Here is a 27,774-nt window from a genome sequence, read left to right as displayed (position 1 = left end):
TTGTTTTAATTATTTTTAACTTATTTTATTTTTAATTTTTGTTGGATGAAGGACGTGCTTACTCCAAGTATGTTCAAACTAGATTATTGATAATTTACCCACTACCTCCATTGGTAATTGGTTTTTAAGTTTTCACTACTTTCTCGCAGATTCAACATTCCCAAGTCAGAAACACATCACAGTATCTTTTGAACAGAAAAGCCCCTACATCTTAGTGAACTTCTAAACAGATTGAACATCTTCAATGTGTGACAGAGGTTTTTTTAATATGAAAGACAATTAGAAAGGAGAAGGTAAAACTTGAACTTTTTTCAAAAAATGCTTGGCTAGATACAATTCTATACTCATTTCCTGCTGTAAAAAATGAAATATACCTTCTGTATCTTTTTTTCTGCTAAAACCTTCAAAATTGTATTTTTCCCTGCACAATGCGTAAGACTCATTATGTGTTTGAAAAAAGCCACCTTGCAAAGGTATAGTGTTTTATCTCCACTCTTTCTGAATAAAAGTAATTTTGACAACAGAAATATTTATACCAATATTTCTTAACTTTTCTTTCTTTAATATGGTGTTTTTTTTAAAGGTTTACCACATTAAAAATTAAAATGGATGCATTTGATGCCACTTCTCAAAATTGATTGATTATATTTTTATGTTATATTATTTTGCAACAGACTGGAAAATCAATTTAATTTCACAGACTCCTGAAAAAGGATGTCGAGATACCCACACTTCTTAGGGCACATTTTAAGAAACACATGGAGATTCTGACCCATCCAGGTCCTGGTTGTCCCAAAGGTACTTTTTTTCCCCCCTCAAGAGGCACCTGGACTTTCTGGCTTTTCTTTGAAGACTTTTCGCTTCTCATCCAAAAAGCTTCTTCTTGGATGAGAAGTGAAATGTCTTCAAAGAAAAATCAGAAAGTCCAGGTGCCTCTTGAGGGGGGGGGGAGCATCTTTGGGACTGCTTTATACTGCAGCCAAGGCAAAACATTATTCTTAATTGTGATTGTCCTATAATTAGTGTCACTGAAGTATGAATTTTTCCAGAGGAGCAGAAGTTAAGATTCCCTTGCCTGGGCAATTAAAACCTACACGGTAGTTGTACAAGAACCGCCTAAGCAGGGAGCAGAGAGGGGCTACAGGCTCCTGCTCTCTCCAAAGGGTCTCAGCTCAGGAACCTGCCCCGCGTATTCACGAGCGCGAGGGCAACTGCGCCAAATGGAATGCGCTCAGGTCCCGCGAATAACGGTCGCTCAGCCAGAATTCGATCGCGGCCGGGCCCTGTGACGAGAAGACCGAGGTGGCGATGGCGATTCGTTTCTACCGCACCGACTGCCTCCAGGAGCCCCTCTCGCGAGCGGTCCGCGCCTTAGGTGCCTCCGTGGGCACCCACCCGTGGCCTTATCTCCTGATGCCTTTGGTGCTTTCGGCCGCCCTCTCAATCGGATTCATCTTCTTACCCAGCCGCCAACCGAACGACCTGGAAGAGCAATTCACGCCCATCGAAGGCCCCGCCAAAGTCGAGCGAAGTTTCGTGCAGAAGTACTTCCACACCGACGACGCCAATCACTTCTCCGCTGAAAGACTGAGCACCGAGGGCGCTTATGCCACTTTAATCGCCGTGGCTGCCCGACATGACGACTCGGTGCTGACAAAGGCGGCTTTCGCCGAGCTGATGGTGCTAGACCGGGCGGTGCGCGGCATCCAGGCGGCGGGGCTCTCCTTCGACCGACTTTGCGCGCGCAACTACGGCAACTGCCTCAGCCCCAACCCTATCCTGAGCCTCGTGCACGACAACCCGGCCCACATCGAGGTGTTACTGCCCAATTTAACCTTCCCGCTTTTCCGCGACCGGGTGTTCCTGGGCTTCTCCTTGGGGGGCGTCACGCTGGGCCGGGGCGATGACCCTGCGCGCCAACTTCTCGAGGCCCGAGCGGTGCGCCTCATCTACTTCCTTCAGGAGGACAACTCCACGAAACGGGAAGCCAGCACCCTCTGGCTGGAGGCCTTTCTGGAGCGTATCCCCCTAATGCTGGACGCCCTGAACCTTACCGTCCTGAAGGTAGGCTTCGATTAGGAAATACTATTTTCAAAATTTCCCCCTTTCTTACATTTCAAAGGAAACCTACCTATTTTTTTTTTTTTAGTATAGGCAGGTTATGAAAAACACCAACAATTCCTAAGCAATATTCTCGCAAAGCTCCCTTGCCTACAGCATCACTTTCATACAAAAATTCTGTAAACTTCTCACCTCAGTCTCTTGCAAACTTTCTTGTCCTTTCCAGCCATTCACTTGACTTGCTTTGGCCTAGTCACTTTTTCTTCATGTTCTTTTTTATAATTCTATTCCATTTATTGTCCCTATATAATTAAATTATCTCAGCATCCATTTCTTTAAAGCTAGTTGCTTGGAGAGCAACTTCTCATACTGATAGGAATGTTGCTTACCAAATAGTAAAGAGATGTAAAGTAATAGTAAAGAGAATGTTGTTTATCCAAATAGTAAAGAGATCTAGACTGCTTCTCCTTCAAAAAACAGATTTCCACTCCTGCATACCTGATCAATATATGAAACTTTATCAAAGCATTCCTGATAGAGTATACCTACTCCTGAATATATTCAACAGCAACATCCTTGTTATATTCTCTGCTTAATGTCATATATTCACTAGTCCATGTAATCCTAAACACTCTATTAATTTGAAATTTAATTCAATGCCTTATTTTTATAATTCCAGCATTCAGAGACCAAACAACATTCTATTTATACAAGTGTTGGAAACATAGAATATCATAGTTGGAAGGGACTTTGGAGGTCACCTAGTCTAATCCTCTGCTCAAGCAGATCATATATTATTTCATAGACATGACTGTCCAGTCTTCTTAAAAGCCTCCACTGATGGAGCACCCATAATTCCAGAAGGCAAGCCATTCTACTGGTTACTTGTTCTCCCTGTCAGAAAATTTCTTCTTAGTTCTTGGATCTTTCTTTAATTAGTTTCCATCCCTTGTTTCTTTTCTTGCTTTGGGATATATTGAAATAGATTGGAAATTGATTGATTCCCTTTTCTTTTTGATAGGCCTTCAAATATTGGAACACTACTATCATGTCACCCTAGTCCTTCCTTTCACTAGACTAGACAAATTTCAAGCGTGGTCTCACTAAGGATTTATAAAGTAGTACTAGTACTTCACGTGAACTTGATTCTATTCCTCTGTTAATGCATTGTAGGATCCTAGAGCTGAAGAAGCTTCTTGGATGAAGCAAAACGTCTTTAAAGAAAAACAAGGAAGTCCAGTTGCCTCTTGAAAAAAACACCTTTGGGACATTCTAGGATTGCATTGGTTTTTTGGTTGTTGCTGTCACTGCTACCTCATATTTAAATGACTGTCCACTAAGACTCCAAGATCCCTCTTGCAGTTACTGCTATTGATTCCCTCATCTAAATTACCGTATTTTTCAGTGTATAAGATGCACCAGAGTATAAGATGCACCTTAATTTTGGGAGAGGAAAACAAGAAAAAAAGAATTCTGCCTAGCAGAGCCATACTAGTCTACTTGCCTTTTTTTGGAGCACACCAGTCTACCTTCTTTAAAAATAGAGGCACCTGTCTGCTAATTGCCTTTTTTTAGGAGCGCACCGATCTACCTTCTTTAAAAGTAGAGGCACGGTCTACTAGCCACCTACAGTGCTGATCAGCTGTAGTGCGGCCCTTTGAAGGGCCCAGCAAATGCAAGACCATTTTCATGAGGATGCATGGCTGTGCAACACACAGAAGCCGACAACCTCTGAAGGGTGGGGGGTGGCAGGTGGGTTGGGCTACATTCGGTGTATAAGACGCACCCAGATTTTCACCCTCTTTTTGGGGGTAAAAAGGTGCGTCTTATACACTGAAAAATACGGTATTTATGAAGATATTGAAGAGCACTGAACCTAAAACAGAACCTTGGGGTACTCCACTGCTTACTTTCCTCTATGTAGATATAATTCCAGTATGGAATACATGTTGAGTATGATGTTATTGGTGATGCTGTTTATCCCACATTTTTCTAGCTTACCAAGAAGGAGCTTTGGTCTATTTCATCAAATACCTAACTGAAATCCAAGTATACTATGTCCACTACATTTTGCTGGTCCACTAATTTAGTCACTTCGTCAAATAATGAAATAAGATGTATTTGGCAAACTCATGTGAGCTTTTGGTTATAATTTGATTGCTTCTAGGTTTTCACAGATCTGTTGCTTGATTATCTTTTCCAGGTATTAATGTCAGGCTGATTGGTCTGTAGTTTCATGGGTCTGGTTTTTCCCTCTTTTTGAATGTTCCATCATTCAATCTAAATATGCTTCATCTAAACTTTCTCACATTCATATATTTCTCAATGAGCTCCTAAAAGCCAAAATCTGTATATCTCTTGACTGACCTAATGTTATAGTGCAGGGGTATCAAACTGGCAGCCCACAGGACAGATGTGTCACGTGCAAGCCACGGCCACACCAGCTCCGCAAATGGGAAAAGCATTGTGAGATGTCATGTGAGGGCAATGTGACATGGCGAGTTTGACACCTGTACTATAGAGGGACGATAAGAGCACTCTTTCAATTGCCAGGTACAGATGTAGTCTTTACACAGCTACTTTATCAAGAGCCACAATCAAGACAAAAAGAAAATAGGTCAGTAACTTCAGGCTAGCCATTTTCTCTTAGCCTAAACTGCCTCATTGGATTGTTGATGCAGAGAAAAATAAGACTGAGTGCTATGTATGCCATCTTGAACTCCTGAATAAAAGAAGGATGTGTATGCATGAAAACTCATGCAGATAGTCCTCAAATTATGACTGTGATTATGACAAAGGTTTGAAGTTATAACGGATTTGGAAAAAGTGACTTAGGACTTATTGTCAAACCTATATTGGTCACATCACACACACACATAATCATGTGATCGCAATTCAGGTACTTTCAACCAACTTGAATTTACAATGGTTGCAGCATCTTGTGGTCACATAATTGCAATTTGCAGCCATCCAACAAAGCTGGATTCACTTAATGACTTTGTGATTCACTTAACCACTGTGGTAATTTATTTACAAGAAAATGGTCATAAAATTAAATCCACTCATCTGATGACTCACTTAATAACTACAACACTTAGCACTACCAACTCCAGTCCAAATTGTGGTCATAAATTGAGGACTACCTGTATGCTTAAACCATTTTTCCAAATGAGCTTTTTTTCTATGCAGATAATTTACTAATTACCATCCTCATTCATTCTTAGATTTCCAAATGGCCCAGTCATTTCTTTTGTGTTTTCTTTCCTTCATCAATGCCATTTAAGAGAATACAATTTCTCCCAATACGTTAACTCTGAGTGTCATCCAGGATTTACTAATGTTCACTCCAAATCCTTTCATTTTCACTATTTGCCAGAGCATAAATGTAACTGTCATCTGTCTGTGCACAGTAATCTGGATGACATCAATTCACACTTCATGATTTAAAAAGTTCTTTTATTCATAATTAAATTTATATCATCATTTCTATATCTACACTAACTTCTATCTACAGCAACTTCATTCATCAGCTTCATTTTGCAGGATTAAACTATCCTCATTTATCTGTTATATCCACCTCTGTCTTGGTTTCACAAACGTATATATTACTTTTCTTACTATTGTTTCATTGTTAATTCACAGATATATTTATTCAAGGGCGTATTTATTTACCTTACATCCCAAATTGCAATATTTCATATGTCATGGCCATTACCAAATACACTTATGGATATTGACTTCTACTGTCCATCTTTGCTTGAGCCATTCAGACAATATTTTTTAGTATTATGGAGAGGGCATAGAGTAGTTCACCACTATTATTCACACCTGTGCTACATGTAACCAGTCCCTACTAATGGAATGTAAATTACTAGTCAATTATTATCATATTTTAGCCATTATATCTTTAGCTCTGCCAAATCCAGTTTTTTCTCAAGTATGTTCATATTTTATGCAAGCTAGGAACTCTAATTTAGAGACTATTTTGTGATTCAGCATTCATGCCACTTACTAAAAAACATACTCAGGAAATTAGGCAATATCAGAACAACTTACAGTATACAGAATGTTTTAAATATTATAATATTACAGGCATTTTTTGCTTGAGAATTATATGGGTAGACCTTAATTTAATGATCACTTTTTCAGCAACCATTTAAAGTTAAAATGGAGATAAAGAAGTGGTGGATTCTGACACTCCCACAATCAGGTGATTGTGATCTTACTACCAGTTGCAGTGTTCTACAATCACATGATTGTTACTTGTGACCTTCCCTTCTGGCTTCTCTAGAAAATCAATGGGAAGAGGACTGGGAAGTAGTTTATTAAGGCTTTCCCATTACACAGCCTTCCCAATTCTTCTGCCACTATGCCACATTGGCTCATTGGACACCCTTGTGCAACCTTGCCGTTCCTTCCTTTCAGACTCCTCAATTCTTGCCGTGCCACCCTTGGGCACCCTCTCTAACTCTAGCCTTGTCTTCTATACACCTTGCACACCCTCCTGGAGACTTGCCACACCTCCCTCACATCTTCACTTATTTCCTACACACCTTCCCCAAATCTTGTCACATCTCCCTTGTATACTTTCTCTGACCCTTGCTGTTCTTCCCACTAATCTTTCCCAGCCTCATTGCATGCTCGTTTCACTCTTGCACAATGTTCCCAAGCTTTGCTGCATCTCTCTTGCATTCTCATGTGTTCACTCCAGCCCTTCTTGTGCCCTCTCAATACTCTAATGCCGTGATGGCGAACCTATGGCACGTGTGCTAGAAGTGGCACGCAGAGCAATTTCTCTGGGCATGTGGAGCCATGGCCTGTTGCTCTTCCGGGTTCCGGTGCATCGGCCAGCCTGCCGAAAACTAGAAGAGCAGCTACCCATTGCACATGCGCGCTCCAGGAAGATGATCCTTCTGTTTCCAGAGTGCACATGCGCTCCGGCCAACTGGTCTGGTTTGTGGCACAAAGACGAGCAACAGGCGTGTGTGCCAAAACATGCAGAGAGAGATCCCGACTGTCGCTTCCTAAGGGAGCAGAGCAACGTAAGCCAGGGCTTCCCTCCCTCCGCGGGCTTCTTGTGCGGTTCCAGGTGGTCCGGAGCACCAGTGGACCAGCATCCAGTGAGGGCGGGATGGTGGTGGTGGGCTGCCTGCGCAGATGACCCCATGGCCTGGATTCCTCCCTGCTGGAAGCTGTCATTCTCTGGTTGGCAGCAGCACTCTCGGACCCGCCACCTTGGCAGCACCATGCACCAGCTGGAGAAGCTCAGACCATGCTGGCTTGCCTGAGCTCCTCTCCCCTGGGATTCACAGGCTGTCGTGTCCCACTCCTCCGCTGACGGCTGGGTCCGGGAAATCCGAATCAGGCTTGCCTCTGCAGCTCTGCCCAAAGTCCTAGCAAAGTCCTCAGAGCAGGCAGGAGACCAGTAAGTGACTTCAGCAAGATAAGTTTGACTTTTGCCTGACTCAGAGACTGCCAGAAAGTAGATCCTTTATATAGGCCATGGGGTGTGGCTCCATGACTCAGCACTCATTAAGGCCTGCCCTCCTTCCTTCTGTTGCCTCCGCCTCTCCAATCTTCTGATGCGAGGGTCACTCCAATCAGCTGTTCTTGGGAGTAAACCCTCCTCAGGCTCACCTGCTGTGGAGGAGGGGGAGGGGTCTAGCTGCTCCGTTTGCCTGGGCATGGAGTCAGGGCTGGGGCAGGGAGATGCTCCTTCTTCTGCAGTTTGTGGGGGCATGGAGCCAGGACTGGGACCGGGAGGCATACATTCCTCAGTGTGCGGGAGCAGGTAAGAAGGCCCCGGCTGCTCTGAGGGCGGGCAAGACACAACACAGGCTGAGCAGGTGTGGCTGGCAGGGCTTTGGCAGCCAGTGAGGGTGAGGTGGTGGTGGGCTGCCTGCACAGATGATCCTATGGCTGCCATCAAAGCAGGGCCGAAACGCTCCTCTTGGCTCACTCAATCAGCCACGTGGGCCGCCTGGGCTCCGTTCCTCCTGCGCAGCTGTACTGCCCCAGAAGAGCAACAGCAGTGGCAGCTGCAGGGGGAAGGGAAGAGCAACCAGCCGGCTCAGGCGCATGGGGCAGCATTTGCTGACAGGGCAGGCAGCTGCCCCGCCTCTGGCTCCTTCCCCGGCGTACGGCCAGAGAGCCTGGCTTGGATGGTAGCGCAGCAGCTGGGGTCGAGTGCGGATTGGGCCCGTCACCAAGTCCCCGCCATGCCCAATGCCACCCCAAAACAATTACAATTCTTGCTTGCCGCGGCTGCGAATACCAAGGCATAGCTAGAATTGGAAGAAAAGTCTGCATGGCTATGGCAGAAAGAACTAGAGCAACACCCGGCAGCTTGGATGTGAAGGCATCCAAGCTGCTGTCACCGGTAACTGAGCCCACCACGCCAACTTGCGGGCTCAGTTACCAATGAGAGCAGCCGCTGCCTTGCTCGTGGGTGCAAGGTGATGCTTCGCTCTGAGGCCAGTTTGGATAGGGACCTGAGAGCTGCGCAAGGACGGCTCGCCTGAAAGAACTATGACAGAGCCTTGCAGCTTTTATCTGCCGCCTTGCCTCTGGGTAAGCCCCCTCCTCCTCCTCTCCCCTTCCCCTTCCAGCAGTGTACTTTTGCGGCTTGCATAAACCGATCACTCCCCTTTCATAATAGCCACCCAGGACTTCCCTCAGGTGCCTAGGGCCGGCAAGCAGCTCTTCTTCTGAGAAGCATGTGTTGGGCGGGAGTAGAGGCAGGTGTGCCGGCGGAGACGGGTTTTGATTGTTTGTTCTCCTGCGACCTTGAACTCCTCCCCGCTGGGTGCCAGGCTTCCCCGGATAAGGCACAGAAGAAAGGAGAAAGCTAGGACTCGATAGGGGCAAAGGCAGGAGAAAGCTAGGACTTGATGGGGATGGGGGAAGTGTTTCACTTGTGACAGGTAGCAGGGCTACAATCCTCTCCCCAAATTTCAAAAGCAGATCTAGCCAGGAGGAAAGAGAAAGTGAGTCTGCAGAGAAGGAGGAGGAGGATGCCCAGCTCTGCAATATGTATTTCCAGGGAGGGAAGTTTTCTCCTGCCTTCCCTGCCTTCTTCGATCTCCACACTTCCCCCACCCCCATCAAGTCCTAGCTTTCTCCTGCCTCCTCCCCCATCGAGTCCTAGCTTTCTCCTGCCTTCTCCCCCTTCGAGTCCTAGCTTTCTCCTGCCTTCTGTGCCTTCTCCAGGGAAGCCTGTGGGGAGGAGTTCAGGGTCGCAGCAGAACAAACAACTAAATCCAGTCTCCGCCGGCGTACCTGCATCTACCCCCCCAACAAACGCTTCTCAGAAGAAGAGCTGCTTGCCGGCCCTAGGCACCTGAGGGAAGTGCTGGGTGGCTATTTTGAAAGGAGAGGGAGCAGTTTATGCAAGCCACAGGATTCAGCCTGAGCCTCCTCTATCAGGGTGCCTCCCTGGGAATTGCTGCCCGGCCTGGCCCGGGGGTTTGGAAAAACAGTACATTGCTGGAAGGGGAAGGGGAGAGGAGGAGGAGGGGGCTTACCCAGAGGCAAGGCAGCAGATAAAAGCTGCAAGGTTGTCATAGTACTTTCAGGCGAGCTGTCCTCACGCGGCTCTCAGGTCCCTATCCAAACTGGCCTCAAAGCGGCCAGTTTGCACCCACGAGCAAGGCGGTGGCTGCTCTCATAGGTAACTAGCCCGCAAGTTAGCATGGTGGGCTCAGTTACAGGTGAGAGCAGCTGCTGCCTCGCTCGGGCCTTCTCATCCAAGCTGCCAGATGTTTCTCCGGTTCTTTCCGCCATAGCCATGCAGCCTTTTCTTCCAATTCTAGCTATGCCTTTGCACTCGCGGCAGGCCAGAATTTTAGTTCCTCTCACTCCAACCAGCAGCCTCTACTTGCGTAAAGGAAACAGCAGCCGGGCAGGAGGAGGACAAGGATGGGCACAAGGTGACACCCTGCTTCCAGCCCAGTCCGGCTGGCGGGTGGATGAGCAGGCAGCCCTAAGAGAAGAGCGCTGCACTGGGTGACACATCTCACGGTTGCAGGCTGCATGCAAGGCCCGAGGTAGAGGGGTGATCTTCCCCAGCTGGCGCATGGCGCTGCCGAGGTGGTGGGGCTGAGAAAGCTGCTGCGGAACAGCTGTCACGCCAGGGAATGGGCCAGTTGTCTTCCGTTATGAGGCATACCGGCCCTCTTAGAAAAAGTGGGGCGCGCACATGCGCAGTGCGGGGCGCATGTGCCCAGGGAGTGTGGTGGGCAGTCATGCGCGCATGCGCAAATGGGGACGCCCATTGCATTATGTGTGCTGGCACACGGGAGTGCGAGAGCGCTCGCGTGCTCGGACTTTTGGCACGCAACACCAAAAAGGTTTGCCATCACTACCCTAATGCAACTTCCCCCAATTTTGTCATACCTTCCTTGCACCTCCCCTGAGCCTTTTCCACATGCAGCCCTTACTTCACTGCAAGCTACTTGGGACTTGCAACTTCCTGCCAGTTTCTCCCCTTTGACTTGATTTGGTGCCCCCTGCCACCTAATAGGATTCAGTTAACAACAGCAACCAAGATGCTTTATAATCTCATCACTTTGAGATGAAAATTCAATTCCAGTTGTTGTTGTAAATCAAGGACTACTTGTAAAAATTTCCATTAACTTGTCTTTGTAATATGTTAAAGCATACAAAAACTGGATAATAATGAAATATATTTTTATCTCAGCTTATTTTTAAATAGATAATTAAAATACATTTTAAGGTAAAATAATTGAAAGATTATCTTCTTCCTTCTCTCTCTCTCTCCTTCCCCCTTTAACCTGGCAGGTAGCCTATTTTACCTCACTGTCAAGACAGAATGAATTTGAAAAACTTGCTAAGGGTGTGATCCCATTGGTCTCCCTCGCATATCTTTTAACGATAGTATTCTCAATTATTTCATGTACAAGGTAAATTTTCCCTCTCACCCATTTTTATTATCTAACTTTATATATTTTTCTTATAGAATAAAAAGTTTTCATATTCCAAAAAGTATATCTACATACCAACATGCACATGTGGCAAGATAGGCAGCAAATAAATGTAACAAATAAGTATATATATAAATCAAATTTTATTACTGTAGGTAATCAGTTATATTAAAAAAAGGAAATGTAAAAACTGTCAAACTCTACTTGCTTGGGAGAAAAGAACACACTTTCCATTAAAATTTTTCAATAGGAGAAATAGATCTCGACTTACAATAATAATTGAGCCTGGAATTATGGACATAAATTGAGGCATCACATGAAGAAACCCAATTCTTTTTGACATTTTTTGCTGCAGTCACTAAGTGAACACCATGTTTGTAAAGTGAACATGTTAGTTGTTAAGCAAATGCTGCAGTTATTAAGCAAATCAGTTTTCTCCAGTGAGTGATTTTTTGCCAGAAACTGGAAATAAACATTGGAAACCAGAAAAATGTATCATAAATTGCAGTCACATGACTGCGGGATGTTATAAACAACCATAAGGGTGAGCTGTTGCTAAGCTTCCAAAATGCAGTCACTTAACTGTAGGGGAGGGAGGATGCACCACCATAATTTTAAAACAGATCAAAAGGACTTTTTGGAGGTCCCTTGTAACTTTAAATGGTCATTTAAATGTTATAAGTCAGGAACTACCTGTATGGCTAATAAAAAATGTCCTGCTAGTACAGTCTAAAATGCTGCACGACTACTTTGAAATAAAGTCAGTCAGAAATAGAATTCAATATGCAGGTAGTTCTAAACTTAAAACCACAATTGAGCCGAAAATTTATGTTGCTAAGTGAGAAATTTGTTAAATGAGTTTTGTCCTATTTTATAACTTTTCTTGCCACATTTGTTAAGTGAATCATTGTAGTTGTTAAATTAGTAACACTGTTATTAAGTGAATTTGATTTCCCATTGACTTTGCTTGTCAGAAGGTTGCAAAAGTAAATCATATGACCCCGGGACACTGCAACTGTCCTAAATGTAAGTCAATTGTCAAGCATCCGAATGTAAATCATGTGACCATGGGGATGCGGCAACGATCATAAGTGTGAAAAACTTTCATAAGTGACTTCTTTTAAGTGTCGTAGCTTCAAAAGGTCACTAAGTGTAAGTTGAGGATTACCTGTAACTTACTCCCAAGGAACTACACAGGATGCAATCTTAACAGTACGTAATTCTCTTTCCTCTAAAAATTTAGAGTATTCCCCAGTAATGTCTATAATTATAAACAAAAGGACTGCATCGATTGGTGCAATTACTGACCTAGCTCAGGGATGTCAAACTCATGGCCCGCGGTCCAGATGCAACACGCGCTAGCTATGGTCACACCAAGTTTAGTGAAGAGGGGGAAAGTTGTGATACATCACGTGACGATGCCGTGACGATGCAAGTTTGAGACGCCTGACCTAGCTTGTCGGTTAAATAGCAGGTGGTGCTTGTTAAAAATAGGCAGAGAAATTATGCATAGGCAGATAATTGTCAGCCCTACTAGGTAGAATAAACCAAGAAATAGAGTGAAGATAAAAATTACATTTATGATGAAGGTAAAAAGTATGTTTGCTACTGTTATTGCTATAATAACAGAAAGTTGCAAATCTGATTGCAAACACAGTTTATATTTATTTTTGTTTCTGTTTACACAGTGTCCTTAAAAAAGAATGTGTTTCCCAAAACATGTCATGCCATTTACACTTATTTACTGGTCTTTTGGATTCTTCCTTCTTTTATTTAATGTGAGTCAAGGGAAGAATTTCCAGTTCATCTTTTGGAACAAAAATGTAATTTTTTTACATTTCTCCACAAGAATTTACTTTTGGAACTGTTACAGATGGGTGAAATATGTATTGTTAGTACGATTCTACATAGATATGTTTAAAAGTTGGTCCCATTGAAATTAATGTTGTTTGGTTCCAAATGCACAGCCATATTTTTTGATGTAGTCAGCCGATACCTCTTCTTATCAAGAGATCAGTGGATCTCTTTACCATAAACCTATGTGAGATTGTGTGAATTCTGTGCATGGAAATAATGTCAGAAATACGGTATCTGTGAATTCTTACATGATCTGGATTGCAAATGCTTACTATACACACTAAAGGTAAAGGTTCTCCTAGCACATATGTGCTAGTCATTCCTAACTCTAGGAGTTTCAAAGCCGAAGAGCCAATGTTGTCCGAAGACGTTTCTGTGGTCATGTGGCCGGCATGACTAAACACCAAAGGCGCACGGAACACTGTTACTTTCCCACCAAAGGTGGTCCCTATTGTTCTACTTGCATTTTTTATGTGCTTTCGAACTGCTAGGTTGGCAGAAACTGGGACAAATAATGGGAGCTCACCCCGTTATGCAGTGCTAGGAATTTGAACTTTGATTGACAAGCTCAGCATCTTAGCCACTGAGCCACCGCTTCCATCTCTAGACACTACACTATACACACTATACACACTAGGGGCTACAAATAATTTTGTGAAATACTTTCATTACTTTAAGCAGTTTGATACATTTTTAATACAAGTTTCCATTTCTAAAATTAAGTATATTTCTGCTTATACAAGTTCTGCAATTTTCTTTATTATATAATACCTGCATGTGTGTTCTTTGTTCAATTTTGAAGACATTAGAAATGCAAAATGAAATTCACAATCTATAGTACTCAATTGTTCTTCATCCTTTTTATAGGCTAGATTGTGTCCGAACAAAACTCTGGGTTGCATTTTTTGGAGTTTTTTCAGCAGGCTTATCTGTCATCAGCAGTTTTGGATTATTGCTGCTTTATGGGGTGCCATTTGTCATCACAGCTGCAAATTCACCGTTTCTTATACTTGGTAGGTAATAAATATATATCTTCCTTTGAGCTTTCAAAGGAATACTGTACGTATGAGCTAAAAGTTCCATCTCTCCCAGTTATATTTCTCCTTAGTTCTGAAGGTATTCTAAATTTCTCTGTAGCTCTTTCTAAGATTGCCTAAAGTTACAGTCTTATATATGAAATATTTTTCCCTGACATGATATAATCCCTTTTGAGCTCACTGTACACACTTCTCACTCAGCGTGAGATTACTGTTAATCACTGGTGAGTTCTTATTTTTTTATTTGCCTACCACAAAGTCTGGCAAACTGGTCTTTTTCTCTTTTATACCATTAATCCAAATTTTCCTTTTTACTTACTGTTCACTATTGAAATAGATTTTTTTCTTCAATATCAAATTGTATTCAGATTAGTTATATATGTTGATTGTCATCTATTCAAATTTAAATTCAAAAGAACCTTAAAATTTTACAATACTATGCATATCCAGGTGTAATTTGCAATTTTTTTAGAACTTCAGTAAAATAAAGGCAGACAGACATAAGTGCATGATCCAGGATAAAAATAAATTGTATTTCATTTGTATTTAATTATATCACTTAAATATAGTTATATAATTACTCTGTATATGTTTATTAATTCCAATAGTTTCTTATGTCATCTCAAAAATTACAAGTCAGTGATAGCTAGAGAGAGAAACAGAAGCCTCACCTAAGTCTGATCAGTAGTATGCATTAATAGAACTGCAGATTACGTACACATCTTTCTGATTTTTTGCAAAATATAGAACAATAATTATTTTGCCTTTATTTATTGCTAAATAAATAAAGTATTGCTTTGAAAGCTAGGTATAAATAAAATTAAATATTTATTCGTTTCTCTGATATTTTTCTGTTTCACACAAATGAACTGACTCTATTTTACTATTCTCAAATTTATTTCATCACATATTTATCCTGCTATCATCTTAGTAACACTAAAATTGTTTGGAATCACAGTATCTGAGGAGTCTTGCTGCCTGTTTATACAGGTAGTCCTCGACTTACAACATTTAGTGACTATTCAAAAGTTACAATGGCACTTTAAAAAGTGACTTATAACCATTTTTCACACTTAACGACTATTGCAGCATTCCCATAGTCACATGATCAAAATTCAGACACTTGGCAACTGACTCATATTTATGACAGTTGCAGTGTCCCAGAGTCATGTGATCACCTTTTGTGACTTTCTGATAAAATAAATCAATGGGGAATCGAGATTTACTTAACAACTGTGTTACCAACTTAAATGTGATTCACTTAACAACTGTGGCAAGGAAGGTCATAAAATAGAGCAAATGTCTCCCTTAGCAACTGAAATTTTGGACTCAGTTCTTTTTGTAAGTCGAGGACTATATGTACCACATGACAGAGCATACAAATGTGAGACAGGACCTTCTTGGGTATGAAATGTTTTCTTCCCTATAATTAGATAACTATTCAGGTTGCTTTCTTTCCTGCACCAAGTGAAAAAACTGGAGCTGTTGAATTGATCTCAAACAGGTTGATGTATCTCAGGATTTGTTATCTTAAAAAGAGATGAGTTGCTGATCATGTTCCTTGTGTAATTTGTTCTTTTTATGTCATGTGAAAACTGACTCCTCTTTCTACCATTATCCAGGAATTGGTGTTGATGATATGTTCATCCTGGTATCCTGTTGGCAGCATACAAAAGTAAAGGATAGTGTCAAAGACCGGATGGCTAACACTTATTCAGAAGCAGCTGTATCAGTTACTATCACAACTATGACAGATGTTTTAGCTTTCTACATTGGAATTGCAACTTCCTTTCCATCAATTAGATCATTCTGTATCTATACAGGAACAGCTTTCATTTTTTGCTATATATACAACCTGACATTTCTTGGGGCTGTTTTAGCTCTAAATGGTAGAAGAGAAAAAAGTAACAGGCATTGGCTGACATTCATGAAAGTGTTTTCGGAGCCCCAAGATTCCCGGGGCCCTATGTATAACCGATGTTGCACAGGAGGACTTTATGATGAAATTACTGGAACTGAGATTGAACATCCCATGAATTTTTTCTTCAGAAAGTATTATGGTCCCTTCCTTATGCACAACTGGACTAAAGTGTTTGTGGTAGTGCTATATTTAACATATCTAGCAACTAGTGTATTGGGATGCTTTGCACTTCAAGAGGGCATAGATCTTCGAAACGTAGCAACAGATGATTCTTATATCATTCCATACTACAACCTTGAAGATCAATATCTTTCAACATATGGTCCAAGGGTTATGGTAATAGTTACTAAAAGTATAGCGTATTGGAATGAATCTGTTCGTGTAGATCTTGAGAACTGTATGGGTATTTTAGAACATTCATACTATGTGGAAAAGAATTTTTCAGAGTCGTGGCTAAGAATTTATGAAAATATTGCTAAAAGCATGTCTCTAGATTTAAATGATCATGATGTATTCATTACAAATTTACCTGCTCTATTCAGAGTAGATCCCAATTCTCAGTGGAATATTAATATCAGTGCAAAAGAAATAATAGCTTCTCGGTTCTTTATACAAACCATAAATATTAGAAATTCAATGGACGAGAAAAACCTTTTAACACAGCTAAGACGTTTTGCTGACTTCTGTAGGATACCACTAATGGTTTATCATCCAGCTTTTATACACTTTGATCAGTATCTTGTTATAAATCAAAATACCATTCAAAATGTTCTGATTGCAGCTGGGGCTATGTTAATTATTTCTTTGCTGCTGATTCCCAGTCCTGTTTGCTCTTTGTGGGTTACTTTTACTATTGGCTCTGTGATTGTAGGTGTGTCTGGTTACATGGCCTTCTGGCATGTGAATCTTGATTCCATATCTATGATCAATCTTGTTATTTGCATAGGATTTTCTGTAGACTATTCTGCTCACATATCTTATGCCTATGTTTCCAATAGTAAAATCAGTGCACGTGAAAAGGCAATAGATGCTCTTTTCCACCTGGGTTACCCAGTTGTGCAGGCATCTGCCTCCACCCTTGTAGGAATTTCCGTTCTCTCTATGGCAGCCACCTATGTCTTTAGGACTTGCTTTAAGATAATGTTTCTTGTTATTACATTTGGGACTCTTCATGGTCTCATGTTCATCCCTGTGTTTTTAACATTTTTTAGCTATTGTACTTGATTCTCAAATAGATAACAAACAAAACAATGGCCAATGCTATGGAAATACTCAGTGTAATAAGAAACTTGCTTTAAATGAAAACATGGGACTGCTAACTACTAATAGAAAAAAAAGTAAGCTAAATTTTCCCCCATGTCAGGAAGATCAAATTGCTCATAATGTTCTAATGAATTGTTGAAGGTTAATCAGAAGAAATGAACAGATGAAGCCTGTTTTATAATAAGCTATTCAAGATTTATTAGAACAATTCTTATGGTGTATTTATTTAGGCATTCATGATTAATGTAAAATGGGATCAGGATTGTTCAGATGCTGATAAAATGAAACCATTCTATTTAATGCCATGTAGTGGTGATTGCCACAAAGTACATGTGGAAGAATGCAATTAAGTACAAAAAGAAGTGTGGAATCGCTGGCAGTATCATGATCATAAGGCATGGCAAATCAGATTTGTAAAGAATCTTGACTCATTTGATATTGAGGTAAGGCTTTATAAATAGAGGGAGTTTTCTCAGTTCATATTTCATGCCCATCAGTAATGGGAAGAGGACAAGCAGGCTATATTGTAGCAACAAAGCAAGCCTAACTTTAACGCAAATATTACTAACAGCTGCAAACTACCCATATGCTGTATTATAGTTTCCAGACAATCAAAACGTCTGGATCATCTAAAGTGAATCGATCCATTCTTTTACATTTCTCTTTGCAGTTTATCTTGGCTGAAAGAAGCATTGTACCATATTTAGGTAATGTAACTCCAAATGAATTACAAATTGATAATTTATGGCTACAGAAATTGCAAGTTGGACTTTCAGGTGCATTTATATGTAATTCTATTGTATACAGACTTGTTATATTTTCCCAATATGTTCTCTGGACAAAATGGCTGTTAGCAATATTGGCAAGCATCATAGATTTGATTCCTTATATGTTGGAAATACTACCCTATGCAAAATAGAGCCTAATATCTATAAAATAAAATTTTACAAAAATCTGAAAGCTGAGATAAATTATTCAGATCATCATAATAAAATTCATTTATTTATTTATTTCACTGATACTTAGATTTTCCTTCCCTTTTTTCAAAGGTGAACATTGGCTATCTAAATGGAAATATCACTAAATTGTACTGTGGGATAAAGATTTAATTGGAGCAAAGGAATTAATCTTTAGCTGATTTTTAGCTTCCCCCCACCCCTCAGCATTACATGTGCCCACACTTCCTATTTAAATAGGATTTTGATAATGGAGGTCTGCCTCTTCATTACCAAAATATTTTACACACTGTAATAATGATTCCGCTTCAGCAAAAATTGCAACAGCTTTTGTATAGGTTTTGGAGGATGGGAAGAAATGAATCTTGATGCATTGTGGTTTCTATTAGATGCCTTACACGGTAATGTTGCTTCGTTATCCCCACAATAGAACCTTATGATTTAGATTGTAGTAAGAGTATGATTGGTTCAAAGTCACTCTGTAAATTTCCCTGATGAAAGATGGGTTTGAACTTGGGTCTCTGAGTCCTAGCTCCAAACTGTAACCAGTATACCGTGCTGACTATCACCATTTATCAGTATTTGTTGCCTGACAAATACAAAAGAAAAATTAACGAACTTATATAGTTCTTGAACATATAGCCCATAATAAACTGGTCACGCACTCACAAAATAAGAGGCTTCAGCTAAATGTTAAGTAGGACAAGTAAGCCCTGTGGTATCACTCAAGTGTGGGCCCTGATCCATTTCAGCTAGCACATCTACAGGATTTACATGTTCAGAAAAGAGAAGAATCACTGAAAACAACTCAAAATGCTTATCTTTTGCAGATTTCTTAATTTAAGTCAGGAATTGTTTTGCTTTATATCCCCAAAATTGGCAATTAGACTTGCTGATTTCATTTATTTTTTCCATAAAATTTTTAAAAGTTAATAATTACTTTAAAAAATAAGAATGAGATTGTAAAATAATTAACTTTTGCTTCCTGTAAGACAATTCTTCTATACAGTAAATATATCTGCAAATAAATGGTGCTCAATTCTTGTGGTTTAAAAGTAATTAGCAGAGGGATTAGAATGCATAGTTTTCTGAAGCTTCTCTACAGAAAAATCTTCCGTTTTATTTATTTATTTAGTTATTTTTATTTGTCAAGAACTTATTAGGTAATAAGTATAAACATGGATTGGATACATAAAATAGATACAAATAGAGGAAACATTAGGACAGGGACAGTTTTGATTACATAATCAATATTTTCAAACTCAAAAAATCTTGTGTTTCTCTTACTTTCTTCTTAGTTCACTCCGAATCTTCTATTCAAGTCTAGTGAAATCTCATTATACTGAAATATTTAAACAATTTGACTCCATTTGTTCTCCAGGATAAATTTGAGCAAATTTTGAAAAGCTGTTCCTTTTTCAGAACTTGTTCAACTTATTTAATTAACATTAGATAAGTTTATCAGCAAACATTTTGCCTCCATAAAATGTTGGCTGAAAGTTAGGACAGTTAGAACTTTCATTAGCAGGGAGTAGAAAGCACCATACAGAAGGCTCCTCCCAAGAGACAAACATCTGCTGAGCAAGGGTTGCTGCCACAGGCCCAAGAAAGCTCATTACCTGGGACAGGAAAGGTTTATGTTGGTGCTCTGATGTGCTTCCCATATCTTCCTTCACAGAAGTGGCAACAACACCATTCATCCTCCAACTGGCCATCTACAGCTCTATAGAGAACTGCCCCTGGGTACAAAGAATCAGCTACTCCGGTTAGGAAACTGGGAAAAGAGAGCATAAAGTACTTGGCCTAATGCAACATTCATCCAGGTCCACCATTGAAAGCTGTTTTATTTTACAAAATGATAAGATCAGCCTCCTGTAGAGCTTAAAGCTTAGGCAGAATCATAAGAAACCATGATCTAAAAACAACTTCATAAATGAGAATCAACTGTAAGCTTTGCCTGTTAAAAAAACCCCAGACATTAGTCAAGCTAAGTTGCATGTCTAATTTAGCCATGACATAACTAGGACATCTATTGCCATGAGTGCGTATGACATTTCTGGAAATATACCAGTTAGCACACTAGCCTTTGCTGTATGATGCAGGCTTAAAGCTTGAGAAGACTTCTCTGGCACTGTACATATGTGTCTGTCATTTAGGGATGGTTGCATAGGTCTTTTTATACGTCACCAAATTTTAATGTTCTGACTAAGAAATCCTAAAACAGCAAAGCACAGAACAGGAAGTTGGATCAACCAATCAGCATGCAAGACATGCACCTCCACACAATAGGCAATTGAGATTTGGGAAGTGTTTGCATTGGCCTGTCTGCAATCTTCTGCAACATTTTATTTTTATTTTATTTATTTATTTTGCCACAACAGTATATTTAAATATAAGCATGAAATAACTATACAATGTATAAGCATATATATATAAGCATAAGTATGTAATAACTATATTAATTGGCTATAATGAAAGGAAACAATAGGACAGGAACGGTAGGCACTCTTGTGCTCTTATGCACACCCCTTACAGACCTCTTAGGAATGGGGTGAGGTCAGTGGTAGACAGTTTTTGGTTAAAGCTTCGGGGATTTTGGGAAGAGACCACAGAGTCAGGTAGTGTGTTACAAGTATTAACAACTCTGTTACTGAAGTCATATTTTCTGCAATCAACATAACATAACATAACATAAAGCAACGCTCACCCATCACAGCATAGTTATGCAGCAATGGCTATGGACAACTATGGGCAAGTCTAAATCAGTCTTTATTCAGCATCAATGAATTCAGACTAAGCTGAATCTAATAATATCTTCCAATTATGAACATGACTCTTACAGAAAAGGGGCACATACTAATGACCGCTACAGCACAGATTCCTTGATTTGATTTCTGGCTTACAAGAAGCATTCTTGTCTTACATTCATTTAGCTTCACATAATGTATATAACATTAATTGAATTACAATGGAATCTCAAACCTAGAAAACAAATGATCTCTCCGTCCTTTATGCCTGACTACAGTGAAATGCCATGTCAAGTGGTATTTGTATTCTGCCATGGTACAGAAAAAACAGATGGATGTGAAGGAATAATTTTCTCTGCCACATGCTTCTCTATACACAGTAGCCAAGTGAGTTCCTATCTGTATTCTAAAGTTAAAAAATGTCGAGAAACAACTTTTCTAGTTTAATAAGCACCACAAGGACTGAAAAAACAGAAAGCATCAGTTTTTAAAGTTAGTTTTTCCAAGTCTAAATGGCTAGGAGAGGTACTGATTAACCTAAACAGGGCCAGAAAGGAAGATGAAATTTAGAGAAGATTACATTGTTGTTGTTAGTTGTGAAGTTGTGTCATACCAGGGGTGGTATTCACTTACCTTCACTACCAGTTCGCGCACCTTTTCCACACATGCGCAGAGCCTTTTGCACATTCACAGAGGGTCAAAACCAAGACATGATGACATCCGGGTGGGTGGGTGGAGCCTCCTGCCGCTGGTGCTACAGAATCATGCGATCCGGATAGAGCCGGCTGAATTTCACCACAGTGTCTGACCTATCATGATTCCATGGACAATGTTTCTCCAGGGCTTCCTGTCCTCTACTATCCCCCGTAGTCCATTTAAGTTCATGCTGACTGCTTCAGTGACTCCATCCAGCCACCTCATTCTCTATCATCCCGTTCTTCTTTTGCCCATCTTTGAGGGAAAAAGATTACATTAGATAAATATAAAAGGAATATTAAGTACAATTTCACTATAGGAATTGGTCTTCCTCGTAGGGTGTCAGCCAATTCTGTCTGGAATTATATTCCCATTAAAAGAACATAATCATCGCTTGGAAACACTCTTTAAAGTAAAGGAAGCCATGCTGTTTCTCTGGCAGATATTGTGCAAGAAGGCCTGATGTACTGCGGCATCCTGATATTAACAGCATCTGATAACATATTGTCTATTTCAGTTAAGGCTTCCAAATGGGGAAAAAATAGTCCTTTTAACTAGAGTAAAAATGCAATTTCGTTTTGGATTTCCTGGGAAATTTCCTCAGGAAAGTTAATTCCACCAAAGGTGAAGGAGAAATTTCCCCAAATGAACAGTGAATTAGTTCAACTTCAGCTCCCTCTTCCCCATTTCTGACACATCTACAGACTACTAATTGAGTAATTCCCCAAAGATGAAGATAAGGCTCAAACCAGCAGCCTAGTTGGATTTTCCTTTGCCTATCACACAGCTCTGGGCTGTTTCATGATTATAGACAGCAGGTTGCTTCCTCCACCACAGCCGGTAGATGAAAATAAACCTCACCCGGGTATTTATTCTTGAAAAGCTACTTGATCTTCATTCAACTGTGTCCATGTTAATTTTGTTCTTGAAAGAAAATTTACACAAAATAATTTTTAGTGCAGGTGAAGATATTGATGCTGGAACTTGGTTATAAGAATTCTTTTCCTGGGCCATTTTTTATAAATTAATTGAGCTATGGCTAAATTAATGTTTTGTCAATTGCTTAAATTTAAACCTCAAGAATATCTTGATTGTGACTTCCGGTTGACGTTGCAGCAGGAACGGACTGAAAAATAGCAGGTTCTGATGAGCCGCATGAAATCCAGCCAGATAAACTGCTGCTGGGAGGCTTTCGAGCCATAGCCATCTTGCAGGGGCAATGAAGAAAGGAAACGCATTTCGTGGACCATGAGGAATTCACAATTTCCTCACTGGAACAGAAACAGCTCTCCTGAAGTGGCAGCGAGGGCACAACCATCTTATGGTAACCATCTTGAAGCTGGGACAACCGGACCAAAGAATTGTGCAGGAGTGGTGATTGGACAGAGTGCTAGAACTAGGTGAGATAAATGCCAATTTATACTTAAAAACAAGTGGAAATTGAAGTTTTAAAAGCTTTCCCGAGCTTGGACTAGTGGCTATCAGGCTTTTGAGGGGGGGAAAAACATACACACACACACACACACACACACACACACACACACACACACACGGAAACAAAAGAAGGCGTGGATGGTGCTATAAAGAAGCTAAGACAAATTTGGTGGATTATGCAAAATATCTTGAAAAAGAAGATAAAGTTTACTCCGCAGTTGTTTTTACTGGGTATAATTACGGATTGTATGGCAACAGAGAGTAAACTGATTTTAAATTTAATATCAGCAGCTAGATTATTGGTAGCACAATATTGGAAGAAGGAACAATTGGCTACTATTGATGAATGGACATTAAAAGTAGCAAACTTAGCAGAGATGGCAAAAATTTCAGCGTTTTTTTTTTGTTGTTGTTGTTTTTGTTTTGTTTTTACATTTATATCCCGTCCTTCTCCGAAGACTCAGGGCGGCTTACATTGTGTAAGGCAATAGTCTCATTCTATTTGTATATTTATATACAAAGTCAACTTATTGCCCCCCCAACAATCTGGGTCCTCATTTTACCTACCTTATAAAGGATGGAAGGCTGAGACAACCTTGGGCCTGGTGGGACTAGAACCTGCAGTAATTGCAGGCAGCTGTGTTTAATAACAGGCTTCTTACAGCTTGAGCCACACCGCGGCCCATATTTGAAAGACTACTCACGAAAGATACATATTGAAATGGAGAAGATGGATTGATTATATTCAAAATAAGTATCAGACTAAGAAGTATCAAATAGCTTATGAATGAATAGAATGTAAGAATTGTACTGGATTTAAAATGGCTTTTGCAATATACAAAGGAAGGTGAAACTATAAAAGGACAAAGGAAGAGAAGAACATAACAAGCTACTTTTTAAATGGAATGAATAAGAACTGTTAATGATTTTTTTTTCTTTTTACCTTTTTCTTTATCACAATGTTTAAGAAGAAAAGTTTATTGAATTTTTTTTTCTCTTTTTGGTAGATTTTACAGTTTAAGAATGGCTATTAATATATATATATATTAATCATATTTTTATACTGCACCATCTCCCGTAGAACTCAGGGCGGTTCACAGGCATATTAAAACAATATAATAAATAAGCATTAAAAACCCAATTAAAACTAAATATTATCATAGCCAAATCACTAAAAACGGTAAAAACCCATTAAAAACCCTTAAAATTTAGTTAAAACATTTTATTCTTAGGCTAGTCCAGCACGCTGAAATAATAAAGTCTTCAGTTCACGTCTGAAGGTCCGGAGGTCGGGGAGTTGTCGTAATCCCGGAGGAAGCTCGTTCCACAGGGCTGGTGCTGCCCCAGAGAAGGCCTTCCCCCTGGGGGTCGCCAACCTACATTGTTTGGTCGACGGCACCCTGAGGAGGTGTTTATAGGGTTTAATTTTTACAACTGACTTTTTTTTGGTATAAGGTGTTACTATTTGATATATGTGAGGTATAAAAGAATGGGAAGATGGAATATTGTTTAACTTTTGGAGGACAGATAGAAAAATTTATGGATGTAATGTTGGTATTTGGTTAAATAGAATTTAATTGTTATAATTGATATATTTTGGATATAAGTTATAATTTTAATAATGTTATTTGACAGATGTAAATTGAAGAAATATTAATATTAGCAATGTTATTTGATTTATGTAAGTGATATTAAAGATATGAGAAGATAGAATATTGTTTATTTTTGGAGATTGGATAAAATTTAAGAATTTAAGCTGGAAATATGAATTATATTTGGGAGACTGTTTAAGGAAGAAAGGTATATTATAAAAGAATTTCTGATGAATACTGGAAGATGGAATATCGTCTTGGTCTTGATCGATGAAGATTGGATATTAAAAACTATAATATTCTGAAGACTTCAGGAGTGGAATGGATTGATATATATTTGGTGTTAATTGATGAAGATTGGATATTAAAAACTATGTATTTTATTGATGAACTGGAAATACTAATTTAATTGGAAGATTCTGAAGATTTTAGGAGTGGAATGGACTGATATATAATGGACTGGAAGAAGAATGTACTTTTTGTTTCTGGAAGGGAGTTAAGGTCTTAGAGAGGAGTGACTATGGATTATGACTTATGTTGTATTTTAATTTATGATTGTTAATCTTATACCCTGTACTTTGTTCTGGGAAGTCTTGGGGGTGGGACGGGGAGGAGGGAAGGGGAGAGGAGGAGATGAAGGATCAATGTAAAGGAATGATTGAAGATATGTAATTAAGAAATAGAAATAATTTGAAATGAAATCGGGCTGCTCAGCTGCCATTTCAGAAGGAATGGAAAGGAGAGGAGAGAGTGAAGGAAGAAAGTAGGTAGGAAGAGAGAGGTAGAAAAGGGGGAAAGGAGAGGAAGATGAAAGGGGAAAGAGAGAGGGTTAGAAAGGGTGGAAGAGAAGAGTAGGGAAGGAGGAGAGGATGTAGAAAAGCGAAGGAGAGGAAGGATGAAGAAAGTAGAAAAAGGTAGAGAAGGGAGGAGGAAAGGTTTGTTAAGGAAGGAAGTGGTAGCTGGGCAGGTCCGAATAAGTAACAAATGAAAGTTAATGACTAATGTTGAATAAGAGACTGTATATTGAATAGGTTGTTGGAAAATGGAAATAAAACTTTTTTACTAAAAAAAAAAAGGAAAATTGGGAAAAGCAAAGATTGTTAAAAGAAAAGAATATGATTTTCGGAAGAAAATAAAAATTTTTAAGAGAACTTTGGAAAAATTATCAGACATTTTGACAAACAAATGGATAAAAGAATCAGCTTTGTAACCGAGTAGAAACAGAGAGTGTCATCTGCTGGAGTGAAGAAAAAGCTTTGTAACATCCTATTTAAATAGACAAAACAGAAGAAATAAAGCAGGAAATTTTGACCTTGGACGTATAGAAGAAAGGTGTGGATACCGTGTGAAAAATTAAGGAGTGACTGTGTTTTACATCTGGGTGGTTGTTTTTACTTTCCTTCTCTTTTGGATGATAGCTTTATATTTGGATTTGACTGTTGCTGAATTGGGACAATAATTAATAATCGAGAAGAATATTCTGGCTGTAAAAAATAAAGGAATAATTGAAGCAGAAAAGAAGAGGAGAAATAAGAAAATTAAATAGACTTAAAATTTGGACTAAGTGTATAGAGATATAATTGGAAGGAGGTATTAGTAATATTTCAAATTGTAATAAAATGGAATATGAAGAGTTATTCTTGATGCTTAAAAATGTGCATGAATCTCTAATAGGCAAAAAAGAAATGGAAAATTCATCTAAATATATAGAAAAAGAAAATGAAGAGAAGCTGGAAGAGGGAAATTTGAATGAGAAACAAGAAACTAATAATGGTGAAGAGAAAATATTAAAAATAGAAATAAGACAGTGAACATGATAGAAGTGGATGGGAATACAAAAAGAGTAGAGAGGAAAGGAGGAAAACTCCTCCTAAAAAAGAAACAGGAAAAAGGAAAGAAGGGGAAAATCTGGAAGAAATGAGGGAAAGCTTTGGGGAAGAAGGTTCAAACAACAAAAAAAGATAAATAGAAGCCAGAAGATAAAATGTAACATATTTTTAAAAATGAAAAAGAGAACTGAGAAGTTAGAGTGAGATAAAGGGCCGTGCAAAAAATTATTAGTAAAGAAGATACTAAAAAGATTTAGAGATGATGGCTAAAGATGAAGAATGATGGGGTAAAATAGCAAATATAGACAATATAATAATAATAGTATTTTTGATAATTTGTTAAATTAGAATGAAATTTTAATTGTTATAGTATTGGTAAGAGAGAAGAATTCTAGGAAATACTGTGATATGAACTAGATGAAAATATTGAAAATGAAATAATGAAATATGCAAGAATAATATGGTAGAAGTGGAAAAAATAAGATATGAATATGAATGAATAGAGTTTGTCTATGTTAAATTTTAATAGAAATGTGAAAATAAGTAATTTGATAATATTGTGATATCAACATAAAAAATGTTAATTGTAAAAGAAAAAAAGGGCTAAAATCATGAAAGTGACTATTTATGCCAAAAAAGAAGAAATAGAATTATGACAAACCGCAGCAGATGGGAAAGTGAAAATAAGTAATATAAAAATATTATTAATTCTGATAATTATATAATTAAGATGAATATTTTATTGCTCATGATTGGGAAGGGAAGTAGAGAGACATTTCCGGAAATGAAGGAATAATGTAAACAGCTGGAGTGATTGTAAGAGAGAAGAAGCACAAAGCATAAAGATATATTATTTAAAAATAAAATTGAACAGAATAAAAATGATGTAAAGAAAATAAAATGGCAGAGGTTGAAATAAGAAGAGATGGAGAAAAATGATAAATGCGTGATAAAGGATGTATAAAAGAGATAAATATTGAAAAAATGGGAAGATAAAGATATATTATAAGGATGATTTTGACTATATACAAAATGTGTAAGATGTAACCTGGTCAGCACTCTGTTCATAAAATATGTATGATGAAAAGAAAAAAATCAATAAAACTTGGTTTTTTTTAAAAAAAAATCTTGATTGTCATGCAAATGGTTACTGGAGTGGAAATAAACCTCTGTGCATGATAAAATCATATAAATAGGGATAAAACCCAAGCTCAAACCAAGGACCAGTCTTCCTATAAAGTCAAGTCCCTAGACCCCTTTTCTATGTACTCTACTCCCGAAAAGCAAATCTTTGTATTCTTGGGAATAAACAAATCTCCTTTTTCACAGTTTGTCTGGATTTCATTTTTTTTATTTGTTCTGGCATACCACAGCCAATGGAAAGAAATTATTCTTCTAAAAGATTTAAAAAACAAAACCCTCTACATTATAACCCCTGA

The 27,774-nt window shown here is 39.1% G+C and overlaps 1 protein-coding gene across 1 annotated transcript; it reads left to right on the top strand.

The window, feature by feature from the left end:
* Positions 1-1,308: 1,308 nt before the first annotated feature.
* Positions 1,309-17,042, top strand: LOC131198270 (patched domain-containing protein 3). The gene is made up of 4 exons (XM_058182759.1): positions 1,309-2,064; positions 10,861-10,982; positions 13,728-13,873; positions 15,520-17,042. Exons 1-4 carry the CDS (start codon positions 1,309-1,311, stop codon positions 17,040-17,042), a joined length of 2,547 nt encoding a protein of 848 aa, XP_058038742.1.
* Positions 17,043-27,774: the final 10,732 nt, after the last annotated feature.

This window comes from Ahaetulla prasina, chromosome 4, assembly GCF_028640845.1.
Source record: "Ahaetulla prasina isolate Xishuangbanna chromosome 4, ASM2864084v1, whole genome shotgun sequence".
NCBI lineage: Eukaryota > Metazoa > Chordata > Lepidosauria > Squamata > Colubridae > Ahaetulla > Ahaetulla prasina.
The sequence above is the reverse complement of the archived record's forward strand: the minus strand, read 5'-3'. Positions and strand labels throughout refer to the sequence as shown.